The 18,206-nt window shown below is 34.1% G+C and overlaps 2 protein-coding genes across 2 annotated transcripts; both read left to right on the forward strand.

Moving 5' to 3' along the window:
• The first annotated feature begins 2,428 nt into the window (after nucleotides 1–2,428).
• LOC112048566 (uncharacterized) lies at nucleotides 2,429–7,811 on the forward strand. Its single transcript, XM_052882656.1, has 7 exons — nucleotides 2,429–2,471; nucleotides 2,839–2,985; nucleotides 3,722–3,850; nucleotides 4,541–4,688; nucleotides 5,384–5,679; nucleotides 6,765–6,904; nucleotides 7,523–7,811. The coding sequence occupies exons 1-7, from the start codon at nucleotides 2,429–2,431 to the stop codon at nucleotides 7,721–7,723; spliced, it is 1,104 nt and encodes a 367-aa protein (XP_052738616.1). The 3' UTR covers nucleotides 7,724–7,811.
• A 1,341-nt stretch (nucleotides 7,812–9,152) lies between these two features.
• LOC112048562 (uncharacterized) lies at nucleotides 9,153–16,582 on the forward strand. The gene is made up of 8 exons (XM_024086140.2): nucleotides 9,153–9,389; nucleotides 10,323–10,512; nucleotides 11,455–11,550; nucleotides 12,317–12,466; nucleotides 13,831–13,993; nucleotides 14,079–14,377; nucleotides 15,317–15,450; nucleotides 16,033–16,582. The coding sequence occupies exons 1-8, from the start codon at nucleotides 9,246–9,248 to the stop codon at nucleotides 16,231–16,233; spliced, it is 1,377 nt and encodes a 458-aa protein (XP_023941908.2). The 5' UTR covers nucleotides 9,153–9,245; the 3' UTR covers nucleotides 16,234–16,582.
• Nucleotides 16,583–18,206: the final 1,624 nt, after the last annotated feature.

Genomic DNA, 18,206 nt, shown 5'->3' on the forward strand with positions numbered 1-18,206 from the left:
ATAATGAAGTGTGGTATGTCTTCTCAACAGCACTATAACTTATGGCCAGCAGCGATCCAACATATATTTGGTGAAGTGACCTTCACTGAAAAGTCTGTATATGGATGGCGTGACAAAATTCTGTCTGGCCAGCGATGGCTTGGTGTGTGTCAAGTCGGTGTGAATTTGCGCCATCATTACAAATTTGCAGCTGTTCAAAATGTTTGTGTGTATAGAGGTAAACTATAAGTAAATAAAAAAATACCTAATACTTTTAGAGAAACCTTTTACTACATGAAAAATGAAATAAAAAAGCCGTGATAGTGGATATGACCTCTGCCTCCGATTCCGGAGGGTGTGGGTTCGAATCCGGTCCGGGGCATGCACCTCCAACTTTGCAGTTGTGTGCAAATTAAATATCACATGTCTCAAACGGTGAAGGAAAACATCGTGAGGAAACCTGCATACCAGAAAATTTTCTTAATTCTCTGCGTGTGTGAAGTCTGCCAATCCGCATTGGGCCAGCGTGGTGGACTATTGGCCTAAACCCTCTCATTCTGAGACGAGACTCGAGCTCAGCAGTGAGCCGAATATGGGTTGATAATGATGATGATGACATGAAAAATGAAGTGCCACCTTCAAATCCACTCTGAAGTTTTAACACGCTTTACCGCATAGGTAGATCTCATCATCATCATCGTCATAATGAGAGGGTTAATAATTTAAGGGTTAAATTTCTCAGGTGTGCAGGTTCCTCACGATGTTTTTCCTTCACCGTGATATTTAATTTTTTTAATATGAACTAACTGAAAATTGATGGTACATGGTACTGGATTTAAACCTACGCTCCCCGAATCGAAGCCTGAGGGCACATCCACTGGGCTATCACGGTAGGTAGATCTAAATTTATCTATACTTCTTCTGTACTAGATGGAGGAGATTGACAGTATTGTTTGGTGGTGGTATTGGTATAAAAAAAGATATGGAAAATACTCTTTAAAATCAACAAATATAGAGGTAAAGTTTATTTGTTGTAGGAGTCCCTACTCTCTGGATCTACTGAACCGATTGTGAAAATTCTTTTACCACTCGAAAACCATGTTGGATATTTGTATGTGGCTATATTTTAACCCCGTATTTACACTAGAACAGCAACTACCGACTACGCGGTTACAACAGGGCGTTGGCTAGTATTAAATACTAGCAGACGCCCGCGACTTCGTCCGCGTAGAATTCAGTTTTTCACAAATCCCACGGGAACCAGGGATTTTTTTGGGATGAAAAGTATGTATGTAAGTATGAAACTGGTCCCCTTTCAGCCAAGGGAGGTCGACCACTTTTATGCAAGCTGTGACCATACCTTAAAGTGCCATGGCCACAAATAACTTAAAATGTTTTTCACTACTCTTGCTCAAAAACGCTGTCGTATTACCACTCCACAGCGGGGCTAAACAAGCATTTTAGCCTCTAGGAGCTAAAGTAATTTTGTTTTTTTAATTCTTGTCTGTTACGAGTACTAGCCAAGTACTAGCCTACTATAAAACGGAGGAGGTTTTATTCGAAAATGGAATCATTATAGGTAAGGCCCCGATTGTTGTGAAAAATAAATAAAAAACTTTAAATTGGAATGAAATGCAGCGTTCTTGTTTGTGGAATGCGTTTATTTTTTTTTTATTTAATTGAAAATGAGTTGCGAATAGAGCGAGATTTGAAGACATGGGACATCCTTTACGGTGTAATACCTTTGCCTTTTTCTCATGTGAAAAAAATTAAATTAAAAAGCGAGAATTTAAAAAACAATTGGCGTGAATAAAACACTCTTGATTTTTTTAAGAAATTTATTGTAAATTTGTGACGGTAACTTATATATTGTCCAACATTAATCGTTATTGTTGTCTTCATCTAGTAAGAATGGTGATCCTAATTTGGAGATGGATGAAATTTTCAATCTGTTAACATCAAAGTCGAGACGCATTTACTTAAATACCTACCTAGGTAAAGTGGAAAAAACAATAACGAATGGATTCACTTACGAAAGGAGTTTTTTAAACTATTATCATTATTCATCTTCACAGTAGTCGGAAATTATGTTGCCGGGTAAAAGAATCTCCCTTAATATCCAAAATTGTAGACTTTGTACATTTAATTTTCAATTAAAATAAATCATTGAATATTGTACTAAACTATTTCATTTTCTCGCAATCGTAGTGAAAAGCAGAGTGTAACACGTGGGGCTAAACCCATTATAAACTCGGTTTCTATTTAGGCGGCCCTCGCCTTCGTCACGGGCCCTAAAAATACCTCGTATATAATGGGTCTTTTTAGCCCCTTGTATAACAATTTACTATTATCGATAGCTTTTAATGCAGCAAATCGTATAAAATTTAACTTTTTACTTTTTAAAGCCTTTTATTTAGGTACCTATTATTTTTTCTTGTAGTTCTCAACAATGGACAAGGACATTTCCAAGTTAAATGTGACCGACCTCCTTGGTTAAGTAATTTTTTTTTTATTCTTTACAAGTTAGCCCTTGACTACAATCTCACCTGATGGTAAGTGATGATGCAGTCTAAGATGGAAGCGGGCTAACTTGTTAGGAGGAGGTTGAAAATCCACACCCCTTTCGGTTTCTACACGGCATCGCAACGGAACGCTAAATCGCTTGGCGGTACGTCTTTGCCGGTAAGGTGGTAACTAGCCACGGCCGAAGCCTCCCACCAGCCACAGAGGCCGTCAAATTGCGGCGTAAAGAAGTACCTAACATACACACACACCTACACATTTACCTACACACTACAAACTTTCACCTATATTGGGGTTCCAATTAAATAAAACCACAGTAATATTAATAATGGCAAGGTCCACTGTTGATTTGTGTACCAAAATACCAAAAGTTAAAATTAATTGTTTTAACTGTTTCTTTTTTTTCAGATAATCTCATAGTGTTAACTGATTCTGCTGTAATATATTTTAACATAAACAATTTTGAAGCTATCAAAACACTTCGTAAGTACTTACAATTATAATGAGACGAAATACGAAATATCTTAACAATCCATGGATTCATCTGTACTTAGGGTTCCGTAGTCCACAGGGAACTTGGGTAAAGTTTTAGACTAAATAACTGATGAGGGTATATAAATAACATTACTTAACTGTTTATATCTGGCAACCCCATAGTTGCACTATGGAAACAGGCAATCTTTACTTTGTCAATTCTTTTGGTGTACGATTTTTTTTAATTCACCAATTTTTGTCGATCGTCTCTGGCTCTCACCCATCGTCATCAACCCATATTCGGCTCACTGCTGAGCTCAAGTCTCCTCTCAGAATGAGAGGGGTTAGGCCAATAGTCCACCACGCTGGCCCAATGCGGATTGGCAGACTTCACACACGCAGAGAATGAGGATAATTCTCTGGTATGCAGGTTTCCTCACGATGTTTTTCTTCACCGATTGAGACACGTGATATTTAATTTCTTAAAATGCACACAACTGAAAAGTTGGAGGTGCATGCCCCGGAACGGATTCGAACCCACACCCTCCGGAATCGGAGGCAGAGGTCATATCCACTGGGCTATCACGGCCTTCACCCCCCTAGACGGAATGCCCTAAGCAACTGCTTAAATAGCTTATGTTTATGGGCTAATGCAGAACTGATCACTCATGATGATTAGAATTTGTATTTGAAATTCATGGAAAGTTAGGTTAAGGTTTGGACAATTTCTTACAAATGTTTCCAGAAATAAGCAAAATAGATGTTTCACGGGTTTTAAAGAGAGTTAATGACGGCCTTCCCTATGGATTGCGTAACAGAACGAGGGCGGGAATATGTGGCCTACGTCAACCTAGAACAGATTCTCTTGAGAAAGGTACCGTGTTATGTTCTACAACCATCCTATCTGTGTTTGTTGTGTAAATAGATGTTACCGTTAAAAAATAATCACAATCTATCTATCGAGATTGTAAAGTGTCTAGGTACAAATGGACGAAATGACTGTCAGGTCGGACTTAGTAAATATAAAAGTTTTGATAAAAAAAAATTTAACTGACTTCCAACTCAAAATTAACCTAAACTAAAAAGCAAGAAATAACTTTTTACCTATGTGCTACCTTCTGATCAGTTTGAAGGCGGTGCCAAGCCAGTGATGTTTTAATTCAAGTCGTTTAAATTACAAAATTTCTGTGGTTCTTTCAGAAACGGCTTTAATTAAAACATGACACTGGATTGGCACCGCCTTCAAACTGATCAGAAGGTAAAAAAAAACATACATACAGCCGAACATAAAACCTCCTCCTTTTTGGAAGTCGATTAAAAAGTAAAAGAAATAAGAATGCGTAAAATATAAAAAAATAATTAATTTTTATTTTACACTTTACAATAACGATTACTTAGATAAAGATTTTTCGTCTTTTATTTTTCCCTGTAACGCGCTGGGCCCAAAATGTTGATCTGCTTTATCATTTGAAGATGTTAATACTAGGTACTTAAGTTTTATTGTATCTTTTTATTATACTTAGTAATTACAGTGTGGCTAATGTAATGTATTTTTAACTTTTAGTAAACTGGTATCAAGAAACTTCATCATTGATTGCTGAACTCAACTCAACAGAAATTCTTAAACTGTCTCTTACTAACAAATTACATACAGAACCTGTTGATTCAGATACAGTAAATAAAATATATATCAATAGACCGTTTACATATAAGTAAGTTCCTAGAGTTTGGTTAATAAAAGTCGAGACTAAAATCGCCTGAATTTAAAAAAAATTGCAGGGAATTTTCAAAATATAGAGCAAATAGGTATTTAACTCAGTTTAATATATGCTTTGTAATTTTTGGACTTTGCTCCATATCAATCGATTTTTCATATATAGCACCTGGCATTAAAAAAATATGTAAAATTCGATGAACGTTTGACAGCGTTACGCGCAACCTTTCACCGTGCGCTGCAGTTAATGGTGGGCGCTCACACCCTTTTTTTCATATAGTTGGTAAATTATACCCATTTGCGATGCGGTGGTATCAAAGATTTAGTAAAAAATATTTGGGTGGTATAAGATTGGATATTTTTTACAGACATTATTTTAGTAATGTATTAATTAAATTATTAATTAAATTACAGTAGTTTATTAATTAAATTTACCGGGCGATTTTAGTCTCGACTTTCATCACCTAAACTTTTAAATCAATAATTATTCAATTGTTATTCCTCTGTAAGCCACTGACGGCTTGACGTCCGATAAAACTGATCGCGTGTTGGTCGCGATGTGCATGACATCATGCCGAACGGCCAACACACGATCAGTATTATCGGACGTGAGATTACTTGACCGTCAGTGGCTGACATGAGATTTTTTAATTAACTGATGTAGACTTATTAAAATAAATATCAATTTTTCAGGGTCCATTTAAATTCTTGCTATGTTATCTCTGAAAGTGTCCTCTGGGTCTATACAGCCAAGCCCAATCGTTGGGATACGAAACGGATAGCAAAATATTACGGAGATGAGATATTACTTCACAGCATACACATACACAATGAGAATGTGTATGTTCTGTTAACAAAGGGTGACGTTCTTCTTGCTGATTTAAACCATAACAAGTTCAAAAAAATATTTCACTTGACTGATCCTCTATCCTTGTGGGGTGGCGATTCAGTGCCATTCATGTTTGGTACTTGCATTCTTCTAAGAAATGGTATGTTTAAAGCTATCTTCGATTTATTTAAACTGTAGATACCTACTTAGAATAGGGATGATGACAGTTTTTTAAATTGTATATAAATTAAGAGTATGCTAATAGTAAAGCAATTTAGTAAAAGTAACAGGGTATCTGCGATCATTACTTTCGGAGCTACAGGGATTTAAAGGGTCAGATTTGCGGCGCTGCCGCGGATCCCTAAAAAACGCTTCATACAAAATGGCACGATTTAATGACGTCGTTGGCTCGCTGATCGTTAGATTTGTATGGGCGTTCAAACAAAATTACTAATATCTTTGTTATTTGTGCGTTTATGTTAATAGTTCATTTATTAAAAAATATCACATTTAATGTAAGGAAGCTAAAACTGTATGAATTTTTATATAATTACGATAAAAGATTTTTAATAGATTTTGAAGTTTTATAATCTTATTTATTTTGCAAATATCCAGTCAATCTTTGCTTTATATGTATAAATTAGTTAACATTGACCTTATTTATCCGAATGTATCATAAAAATCAATATATTCAAACCTAGTCATCATCCCCATAAGGTCGCCATTGATGGTCAATTATTCTCACGTTTCTGAAAAGCAAACGGCAGTACCCACGCGGCATATTATACAAGTCATGTAGGTATGCAGTGACCAACGCACGATCAATTGTAGTCGTGGGTGCTACAAAAACGTGAGAATAATTAACCATTTGTGGTTAGCGTTATGTGGTTTCGGATCACGAGGTACTGGCCCCGATTCCTAGGTCGGGCTATGAGGTACTGAGTTTTTGTTTCTTCTAAGAAATTTTCAGTTAAAATTCTCAGCCTGGAGTTGGGAAGATAATACTACCAACATAGATCTTCAAAAATATGTACGATGCATCATCATCAGGATGGTTTTCCATGACCACACACTGCAAACTACTACCAATATTCTATCTTCTAAAAAATTACCACGTACATTATTACGGTAATCGGAACTGGCGGTATGTCTGTGCCGGTGAGGTGGTAACTAGCCACGGCCGAAGCCTCCCACCAGCCGATGTTGTCTGTTCCATGTTGTTTTTAAGTTTTTGTTTAATTTCAGTACCAAATGCCAAACCCTGTGAACACCCTGAAGTTAACCCTTACAGAAAAACCGAGTCATTGAGTAGCATATATCGAGACGGAGTCACGTGTGTTTTAGAACATGGTCACGTTGTACTCCTTGGATATAGAGATGGAGACGTATGTCTATTTTGTAATTAACTACATCTCTTATCGATATTAGAAAGACTATATAAATATACTCGTAGGCCATTACACCGGCCTAGTACAGGGCCAGGTCTACTTCCTTATTGGAGAGGGGATCTGGAGCGACCCACCATGCTGTTCCAATGCGGTTAGACGGGCTTTTTTTTATTCTCTACAAGTTAGCCCTTGACTACAATCTCACAGCGATGATGCAATCTACTCGTAAGATGGAAGCAGGCTAACTTTTTAGGAGGAAGATGAAAATCCACACCCCTTTCGGTTTCTACGCGACATCGTACCGGAACGCTAAATCGCTTGGCGGTACGTCTTTGTCGGTAGGGTTGTAACTAGCCACGACTGAAGTTAACTAACTAGATCTGGACCAATTAAGAAAACCTCAATCGGTCCAGCCCGTTATCGAACCCAGGTCCTCCGTCTTGTAAATCCACCGCGCATACCATTGCGCTACGGAGGCCGTCAAAAGTAGGTACACTTAAGTCATCCACCAATCAGCATACTTAATACTTATGTTTCAGTCTGTGAAGTAGCTGCCAAAGTTACAGGCATATGAGGCACACGAAAAAATCCTAACAAGTTGAATTTTTATTACAGATCGAAATTTATCTTTATAAAAAAATAATTGATTCAGGAGTACCGGAGGTAAAATTCAATTTACAATATTTTATAGATGGTACAATGCACAAGGAACCGGACCTGAGAATCAGATCACTTGACATTTACGATGATGATGCAGGACATCATTTGTTTGTATCGACATATTGTAATGTCTATGAAGTGTTGTTAAGTTTTTAAGTTCTACCATAAATATTTTCATTCTATTGAATTTATAATACTTAAATAAATAATTGTAATGTTTTAAATAAATGAAATAAATGTAATATTAAGAAACTGCTTTTTTTGTGAACCTAAGCTTTCAATTGCTATCAGTTGATAGGAAATTGTACTATGGAGTATGGACATAAAACAAATTTAAAATGCTTAACTATTTAAACTTGTTTTTATGACATATATTTGTACATAATGTATTCTGTGCACTTCCATCTTAGATTGCAGCATCACTTACCATTAGGTGAGATTGTAGTCAAGGGCTAACTTGCAAAGAATAAAAAAAAGGACAGCTAAAATAATTCCGTGCAAAATGCGCAAGACTTAGGTACGATGAGTAATCGAGTAGGTAGATAAGATACATCAGGTACCGGAAATACTGTATCAATAATAATCTATGCATATATATGTATAGTGGTACGAATCTACGATAATCAGGGGCGCGCCGACTCCATACAGCGCCTGAGTGCGAAATCTGTCAAGAACCTATTTTTAACGAAACTTTTAATTTCATTATTTTATTAATTTTTACCTAAATAAATGTTCTCCGGTTTTATAGTTACTTCATTTAAAAAAAATGTATTTTGTTAAAAACTAGTAGGTAAGTAAGCACTGTGAAACTAGTAAAACCACTTATTGAGGTTTGTAAATTGGTACACAACTTGTGTCTGATATTAGCAGTAACAAATTTGCTGGTAAAAATGTATTGGAGGTGCTGAATTTTCAATACAAAAAAAAAATTAAGTGTACACTTTCCAACTTTTTCGTCAAAATGTTTTATAATATCTGCCTACTTGTTTAAATTTAATCGAAAAAGTATAGATTTTGTTACAATCCACAACTCACATCTCTTTGAAAAATCAAAAAAAGATTTTTTCCGACAGTAGGTAATTGATTCCTTTAAGTCTTGAAACTATATTTTATTCAGAATTTTAAATTAATAGCGGCTAGCGGTGCCAAGTCCTTGTACGAAACGCCATTTTCAGCGCAATATTTATATCAATATTTTTTTGGATTGATTTTATTTTGATGATTCTAAGTATTACCGTCTTTTTATTAAACTTTCTGTAGTTTTAAAAATTCACAATATCGCTGTTAGTTTTTGAGCTATAGTGGAAAAACTGAGAAGTGAATTCAGGGTTTTGTTTTTCGGTTATAAAAACTGCTATTTTGCCTTGCAGAAAATAAAAATAATCGCATGATAAAAAATAATGCATTTACAATTTCTGTCATATATTTTTCTAGTCAGTTTGATTGAATTTCTAGTTTTTTTTTTTTTTGCTACCATCGTTGGCTTCAAGTACAAAAATTCGACGGCCGGCGGCGCGCCCCTATTGCACTATAGCCTCGACGGATGTGTGCGCACACACACACATGGGCGGTGGTGCGGCCCTGACGAGAATAACTACATAAACTGAAAATGTTACTTTACTTTCGGAATATTCTGTGCCTTTGATTCAAAATTTAAGTAGGTAGTAAGTACCTAATCATGTCGCTAAACAACGACTCTGTTTGGGCAACATGTCCAGCAGATATTCTGGTACTAGTGTTTAAAAAGTTAGATATAGAATCTGTAATAAGTTGTAGGGGTGTGAATACATTTTGGTGTAATGTAGCAGAATATTGTTTTGAGGTAAGTAGCTACTTATTTCATATTATTTACTTATTAATGTTTCCACTGCATCAAGCTTTCGCAGTCTAGTCGACACTCAATATAGAAATTTCGTTTACAATGTTTGTGGACGCTGGCCTCTGAAACGGGTCGAATGATTTTATTGATTTTTCGTTGTATCTTTTGGATTTTGGCGTCCGTCATAAAATTTAAAGTAGCCAATCTACCTACAGCATGCTCTCCAGTATCGCTTCATCGATATTGAGATGCCTTACTATAGTTACTTACGACCCAGAGTCAGTTCTTGAAAATAGCAGCGCATTGCTCTACTCCGACTGACCGATTATCAGGTATATTGTTGCCAATAGACTTGTCGATCAGTCAGTGCAATAATTGTTTAAAATATAGATGAGAAAATAAACAACTATAACTAGCTGTGTGTCGTGGGTTTATCTGCTTAGACTTCTTTCCTGTGGAAATATCATTCAGGATAGGTATAAGTAGGTAGGAGGTAATTCATAATTCATAATTCTTTATTTGCAAATTGTTAAATAAAGATCTTGATATAAATGTTGGCATACAATTTGCTACAAAATAGCATGCAAATTTAAAAATAATCTTATTACTAAATTACATTGTACCTAGATTATCGCTGTTATGTGCTCAAATTATTTATTTTTCGGGTTACGTTACTTTGTATCTAACTACCAATGCAAAGTTGTGACGTGAATTGGCTATATCTGAATAGGTATGGGGTCCAAACAGACACTGAAATGAATTTTGCAAAATGCACTGATGTATGGTATCAAACCGTCGTTAGTCCAGTGTCTTTCTCTATACCGGACCCTTCCTCTCTCTAATCTTCTAAAAACGCGATCGGAGTTTCCGGAGAGTCCGCTAGTTGTATGCAAAGTTATTAAATATAAAAGTAATTTTGATTTGTCATTTTAACAGCACTTTAAGTTATGGCCAGCAGTGATCCAGCATACCATTGGTGAAGCGGCCTTCACTGAAAAGTCGATTTTGGGATGGCGAGACAAAGTTCTGTCTGCCGAGAGATGGCTGGATGTTAGTAAAGTCAGTGTGAGCTTCCGCCATCGTTACAATTTTGAGACAGTCATTCAAAATATCTGTGTATATAGAGGTAAAATATTTGTAAATAAATAAATAATATTTTAGTAAATCATTAAATGAAGTACAATTCAAATTTTACCTCTTTAGAGAGTACCTAGGTAAAACATGTAGTGCAATCAATAGAGCATTTTTCCTCGAAGTCCTATGAAACAACTCCGATTTTAATGTTTTTTTTTTAAAGTTTGTTTTTTGATATCTTTTGAAATCAAAATACATCAAAATCGGAGCTGTTTCTGAGAACTTCCTGAGAATGCTTGTTTTATGTATTCTTTTATATCATTATGATAAAATACCTCTCATCTCATCTCATCATTATCAGCCTTTTTAATGGCCCATTACAGTTGACCTAAACGAAATTGAGATTCTATCTAACGAAACTCATATTGGTGGATCGTACAGTAGGTAGATGACGTTTTTCAAGTGAGACTATTTGAATACAATAGTCAATAGGCCAGCAAGCCTTCATTAAAGGAGATATGTGGACTTTCGACCCACCAAACTGCTTTAAAGCTCTAAAGGGCGCTAATATTTGATTCTCTAACAATTACCTAATATATAACTAAAGATTTTTTTTTTATTCTCTACAAGTTAGCCCTTGACTACAATCTCACCTGATGTTAAGTCATGATGCAATCTAAGATGGAAGTGGACAACTTGTTAGGAGTAGGATGAAATCATCGTACCTGAACGCTAACGAACGTCTTTATCGTTAGGGTGGTAGCTACGGCCGAAGCCTCCCACAAGCCAAATTATATTATTATTATTATTAATGATAATGACCAGAAAGGACGAATTAACATGCTCTCTTATCTCTCATTACTATCATTAAACTATACAAAATACTTATTTTACAAAAAAATCGTTTCAGGTGCAAGAGGGTAAATTTTCAAAACTCTTATCGATATCTGTATTAAAGTTCTTAAATATCAGTTTAACATTATTTATTTTTCAGATAACCTCATAGTCACAACTGACACTGCTGCAACATATTTTAATATAAACAATTTTGAAGTTATTAAAACACTTCAATTTAAACCCCTGATACACTGTAAGTATTAACAATAACAATAAATATCTGGGCGACTGAACTGCGGTCGGTGTTATTATATTACACCGATTTTGTGAGTGTCATAATAAATAAATAAAATAAAATAAAAAAGCCATTTATATCTTACAGAAGTATGTACTAGTTTACAAAGTTTGGTTAAGATGAGTTTAGTTTACTTGTGTGAGTATTATAAAGTAGATGATTATTAATTAATAGTTACTGTTTTTAGTTTTATTAAAGTAGTTTTAGTTAGGTACGTTAATATTATATTGCAACTATTCTGTAGGAACCCCTCTGCGGGCAAAGGCCTCCTCCAAATTTATCTGGATTGCGCTATTTGTATCCAGTTTGGACCCGATGCGCGTTTTATTTCATCCTCCCATCTGTTGCAAATTGTGAGTGTCATACGTCGTATTAAAGCAGATCAATCAAGAAATAAATCTTGAAAAAAAAAAACTTTTTTCAAGATTTATTTCACGACTTTGTTCACATTTTAAATTTACATATTCATGCTAATTTACAGCTTTCTAGTAGTAATAGCCTCTGCACTAAACCGCGGACGGACGGACGGACGGACAGATGGAAATGACGAAACTATAAAAGGTTCCTTGTGGACTACGGAACCCTAAAAATGGCTACTTAAGTTTTTAATATAATTTTAATTTTGGGTTTCTCCGGCTTCACTCCGCGGCATGTAACGATTTATTTGTATTATTAATTATCTATTGTATGGTTTGGACAATCTCGTAACGTGTAGACGTTCCAGATGTTTTTGATTTAGAAGTTAATTGGGACTATGGGAGAACAATTGAGAGGATAAATTACGGATTTATACCATGTGGCACCGGAAGTTTGCGAGCGCGCCAGGAGTATATAAGTCGTCGTATTCGTCCACAAGAACTTGAAACTGATACTGGTAAGGAGTTTTGGACATTACCTACTATCCGACGCCCCGCGTAGTACCTGTTCCCGTGAGAACACGGGGAAAAGCTATAAACTATGACACTGTCATATAATGTGGCTTATAATAGATTGTTTTACAAGGGGCTAAAATTACCTATCATATAATAGTATATTGTTATACAAGGGGCTAAAAAGACCCATTATATACGAGGTATTTTTAGGGCCCGAGACGTAAGGCGAAGGCCGCCTAAATAGAAACCGATTTTATAATGGATTTAGCCCCATGTGTTACACTCTGCTTTTCACTACGATTGCGAGAAAATTAAATATTTTAGCACAATAATCAATGATTTTAATTGAAAATGAAATGTACAAAGTCTACAATTTTGGATATTAAGGGAGATACTTTTACTCGGCAACATAATTTCCGACTCCTGCGAAGATGAATAATGACTATTTGAGGTAAACGTGGGAGATAATAGTTTAAAAAACTCCTTTCGTAAGTGAATCCATTCGTTGTTGTTTTCTCCACTTTACCGAGGTAGGTATTTAAGTAAATGCGTCTCGACTTTGATGGTAACAGATTGAAAATTTCATCCATCTCCAAATTAGGATCACCATTATCACTAGATGAAGACAACAATAACAATTAACGTTGAACAATATGTATGTTACGGTCACAAATTTACAATAAATTTCATTTAAAAAATCAAGTATGGATTATTCACGGCAATATTGTTTTTAAAATTCTCGCTTTTTAATTTTATTTTTCTTTCACACGATAAAAAGGCAAAGGTATTACACCGTACAGGATGTCCCATGTCTTCAAATCTCGCTCTATTCGCAACTCAATAAAAATTATATAAAAAATTAACGCATTCCACAGAACGCTGCTTTTCATTCCAATTTAAAGTTTTTTATTTATTTTTCAAAACAATCAGGGCCTTACTTAAAATGATTCTATTTTCGAATAAAACCTCCTCCGTTTTATAGTAGGCTAGTACTTGGCAAGTACTTGTAACAGACAAGAATTAAAAAAACAAAATTAGTTTAGCCCCTAGAGGCTGAAATGCTTGTTTAGCCCCGCTGTGGAGTGGTAATATGACAGTGTTTTTGAGCAAGAGTAGTGAAAATGTATTTTTAGGGCACGAGCCGTAAGGCGAGGACTGCTAAATAGAAACCGAGTTATAATGGATTTAGCCCCGCGTGTTAAATTCTACTTTTCACTACGATTGCGAGAAAATAAAATAATTCAGTACGATAATCAATGTTTTATTTTACTTAAAAATGAAATGTTTTTTGTTTATATAATAATATTTTTATTAGATTTACTTAGCCCCTATCAGATAATAATTTAATGGATTTATGTTCTTTTAGTACTCAGGTATCAAGAAACTTCATCATTTATTGTTGAACTAAAATTTCCAACAGAAATAAAGAATGGATTAATTGAACTGTCTCTTACCAATAAATTATATACAGATACTTTTGGTTCAGATTCAGTGCAAAAAGTATATATCAAATATCCTTTTATATTTAAGTAAGTCCTTATATCATTCAAACATATTTTATTATTCTTCATTTTGTAAATAAACTGTTACAAATAATATTCTCTATTTTTACAGAGTCAATTTGAACTCTTGCTATGTTATCTATGGAAATGTCCTCTGGAAGTATACAGCTACAGTGAATCACTGGGATAAGGAATTGCTTGCAAAATATAATGAAAATGAGAATTTACTACACAGTATACACATTTACAGAAAGAATGTGTATGTTCTTTTAACAATCGGCGATGTTTTACTCCTTGATTCGTGCTGCAAGAATTTTCTGAAAATATTTCACTTAAGTGCACCACTTTCGAATACATTGCCTAAGGATTCACTACCATTAATGTTTCATACTTACATCCTTCTTAGAAATGGTATTTATTTGTTTTTTCTTGTAAGTTAAATTAATTTATATAAAAGTAATAAACGAAAATAAAAATGGTTTCCGCGATAAACGATAGGTAAGTAGAAGGATAAAGTCATCAACCGTAGCTTTATGCTCCAATAACTTTATGCACTTACTTTGTAAAACACACACCCCTCAAACTATTCTAATGATGGAAGATAGGTTTATGATTTTATTATATTTTTCTCTCATTTATTTATTTTTAAAATATGCAACCCCTCCCGCTGCGGGATATTTGAGTGTCCCAGCAACCAAAACAAATCAAAACCAAATTTGTCATTTTAGTGACACGAAACAAATTTTAATAAGTAATGATTTTTACATGATCAACCCTTTTCGGAACTAAAGTAGCAATTGTGACGAAGTTTTTAAAAATAATGTACTAATTTTGTACATCTTTAGAATTCATATTGAATAAGCATGTTTTAAAGCTACAACTTCACCTAGTACATTTTTTTTCCAACGTTACCGTTAAAGGTACATGCAAAAATAATCGTTAAACATAAAAAAATAATTAGGCCCGTTTTTTCGAAAAAACTCACTTTGTAGAAGAAAAAGAAAACCAATGCTTCATTGGCTGAAATAACTATTCAAAAATAATAAGCAAGTATAAAATCAACGCTTGAGTTATTTTTCAGCTCATGGTACGACTAAACTGCACTGAAGGCAGGGAAACTCTAGTTTTGTATTTTATACAAAAATCAATATAAATGAAAAACCGAAAACTTTCGGCTAACATATATTGCGTCATTTTAGTAGGCCTTGATGTCAACTATTATCCTGTAAAATATATCGTAATATTTACGGGACACCCTGTCTAGGATTATCAGTTATTATGATTTAATTTAATATTTTTAATTTTTTAGCCAACCAACAACCAACCTTATAAGTTGCTGTTTTATTTCAGTACCAAATGCCAAGCCTTGTGATGCACTAAGCCCATACATAAAATGCGACTTTTTGAAAAGCATATCTCGGGAGGGAGTCACATGTGTTTTGGAACACGGTCATGCTACACTATTTGGATATAAAAATGGAGAAGTACGTAATATTTTATAATCTAGAGGCGATAAAAATTGAGAGATTTAACGGATTATTATTTTTCTTATATGTATGATTTAAGTTTCCAAAATCTATTTATCCCCCGACGCAAAAAGAGGGGTGTTATAAGTTTGACGTGTCTGTTTGTCTGTTAGTCAGTCAGTCTGTCTGTGGTGCCATAGCTCCCGAACGAATGAACCGATTTCAATTTAGTTTGTTTTTATAATAAAGGTGATTTACGTGCGAGTGTTCTTAGACAGGTTTGATGAAAATCAGTTAAGCCGTTTAAAAGTTGTGGGGGGTGAAAGCGGGGTAACCGAAAGTTTGCAAACATACATACTTGAGTGTAATTTTATACTATAGATCGGTTACGTCCCTACAAAATAACCGCAAAAAGCGAGCCAAATGTAGCCAAAAAGGCTACAAACTGAGCGCACACATGCACAATTTCGTCTTTAAATACATTATATATTTATGTATAGGTATATAGTTTTTACACTTCCTAACCACACAACTCGACAGATGATACCTATTGGTAATTTAAAATTAATAAAAATTATTTTTATTTTTATTTGTTTACAGATAGAAATATATCTTCATAAAAATTTAATAGATTCAGAAGTTCCCGAGTTAAAGTTCAATTTGCAAACTTATATAGATGACATAAGCGACGAGAACCCTAACCTGAAAATCAGAGCACTCGACATTTACTACGACAATACAAGACATCATTTGTTTGTGACGACATGTTATCATGTATATGAATTGTTACTATGTTTTTAAGTTTGTTGTATTAAAAATAATTTTACTCTACTGCATATAATTTATAAAAATATTATTTTAATATGTTATAATATATCTACTACATCTATAAATTAAATAAATTTACATTTCTCTTATATAATTTATACATGTACTTATTAATAAATCTTTTAATGTTTATATCAACCTAACCTTTTTATAAGTTTAGGTTAGGTTAGTAACTACTAATTTAAATATTATTGTATATAGTTAGTGTAATTAATTCCAATTATTTGAAAATTAAAATTAAAATTTCTATCTATAGAGAAAAAAACTTAACCTAACTATGTTTATTTCAATTTAATGTAGTGATATTAATATACTCCTTGATCCCAACTACCTACACGTGTAAGCATTTAAATTTATTTTCATCACCACACTATAAATTCAGTAATATATTTTTGAGATGTTTATCGAGTACTTTTCTTTATCTACCTTTGTACCTAAGTATGCAACTGATATCGTGTCATAATGATAGATATAATAAATAACAAAACAGAAACTTTCGTTTATGTATTTATTTACCACAAAATAATACACACATTTTCGATCATATCTAATTTTAGATACTTATATTAATATAAATAACATTTCCAATATTTAGACAAAATCATAAATGTGTGCTAGACACAACAATGCCTCTGCAACAAATAATAAGAATAATAAAGGTTTCAAGGTTACGGATAATAATTAGTGTATGTAGATTAATTAGTCTATTACGGATTTTTATCACATGTCTACTATACCGAAGTAATTATGAGTTAGAAGACGAAATGAAACTAAACTTTTAAAAGATAATTTAACCGACTTCATAAAATACAATGTATGTAGCTATGTGCTATCTACTAACGGATTGAATTAGCAAGATTCAAGCCGTTCAGTATAGCGGTTGTGCGGTAATTTAAATTTAATTTAAGATGTGATTCAAGAATTTTTGAAATTCCACACCTAAAGGATTCAAAAAGGGTGGCAAATTTTCTAAAGGAAGAAGGAAAACACCCCATCATCTGGTTTGCTGCATACGGACTCGCCATGCATGTTACATAGGTAGTACACAAAGTCTCAAGGTCCAAGTATTTTCATACTTTATCCTTTTCATATCTATCGTCTTATGGAACAGTAATATCAACAGTTATTGCACGGCGCACTTCTTTCTGTTCGACTAGCAATATATCAGGTCTATTGGCAAAAATATACTTATCAGTGATAATCGTTCGATCCTAGTAGAGCAATGCACTGCTGTATTCAAGAACTGACGCTGGCCCGTACCTATAGTAAAGCATCTCAAAATCGATGAAGAAAGCAAGCTGTAGGTGGATTATCTTGGCTATTTGATTATGTCTGTGCGAGTATTCTTTATATTTATTATTAACAAAGGTTAGACTAGACTGCAATAGTTTGATACAACATAAATATTAGTAAGTAAATAATATGAAATTAATAGGTACCTACCTCAAAATTTAAATTACCGCACAACCGCTATACTGAACGGATTGAATCTTGCTAATTCAATCCGTTCAGTATAGCGGTTGTGCGGTAATTTAAATTTAATTTAAGATGTGATTCAAGAATTTTTGAAATTCCACACCTAAAGGATTCAAAAAGGGTGGCAAATTTTCTAATGGAAGAAGGAAAACACCCCATCATCTGGTTTGCTGCATACGGACTCGCCATGCATGTTACATAGGTAGTACACAAAGCTTAGCATGGTTATGAAGAAATATTTTTGTCCTGGGCCCAAAGACATATATCTACAGCATAAAATATTTTTTTCTTGTATGTCTACAGTAAGCAGGTATGTGCATCAAGATAAGATTTTCACATTTTACAAATTCACTCTATATCAGTATTTCAGTATCCGGATTAGGTTTATACGGTATTTAAATTACCTACACCTAATCCTTGATCTGAGTAATATAAGTACACTCTTTATATAGTGTTGGTTAGTTTAGTTA

Source organism: Bicyclus anynana, chromosome 7 (assembly GCF_947172395.1).
Source record: "Bicyclus anynana chromosome 7, ilBicAnyn1.1, whole genome shotgun sequence".
NCBI classification, from domain to species: domain Eukaryota; kingdom Metazoa; phylum Arthropoda; class Insecta; order Lepidoptera; family Nymphalidae; genus Bicyclus; species Bicyclus anynana.

Bases quoted from the DNA above. Each gene is read 5' to 3' on its own strand.
- LOC112048566 (XM_052882656.1), top strand. From the start codon at position 2,429: ATGGACAAGGACATTTCCAAGTTAAATGTGACCGACCTCCTTG. The intron at 3,851-4,540 runs GTACCGTGTTAT...TTTAACTTTTAG, and splicing joins AACAGATTCTCTTGAGAAAG to TAAACTGGTATCAAGAAACT. The intron at 6,905-7,522 runs GTATGTCTATTT...TTTTTATTACAG, and splicing joins TTGGATATAGAGATGGAGAC to ATCGAAATTTATCTTTATAA.
- LOC112048562 (XM_024086140.2), top strand. From the start codon at position 9,246: ATGTCGCTAAACAACGACTCTGTTTGGGCAACATGTCCAGCAGATATT. The intron at 10,513-11,454 runs GTAAAATATTTG...TTTATTTTTCAG, and splicing joins AAATATCTGTGTATATAGAG to ATAACCTCATAGTCACAACT. The intron at 15,451-16,032 runs GTACGTAATATT...ATTTGTTTACAG, and splicing joins TTGGATATAAAAATGGAGAA to ATAGAAATATATCTTCATAA.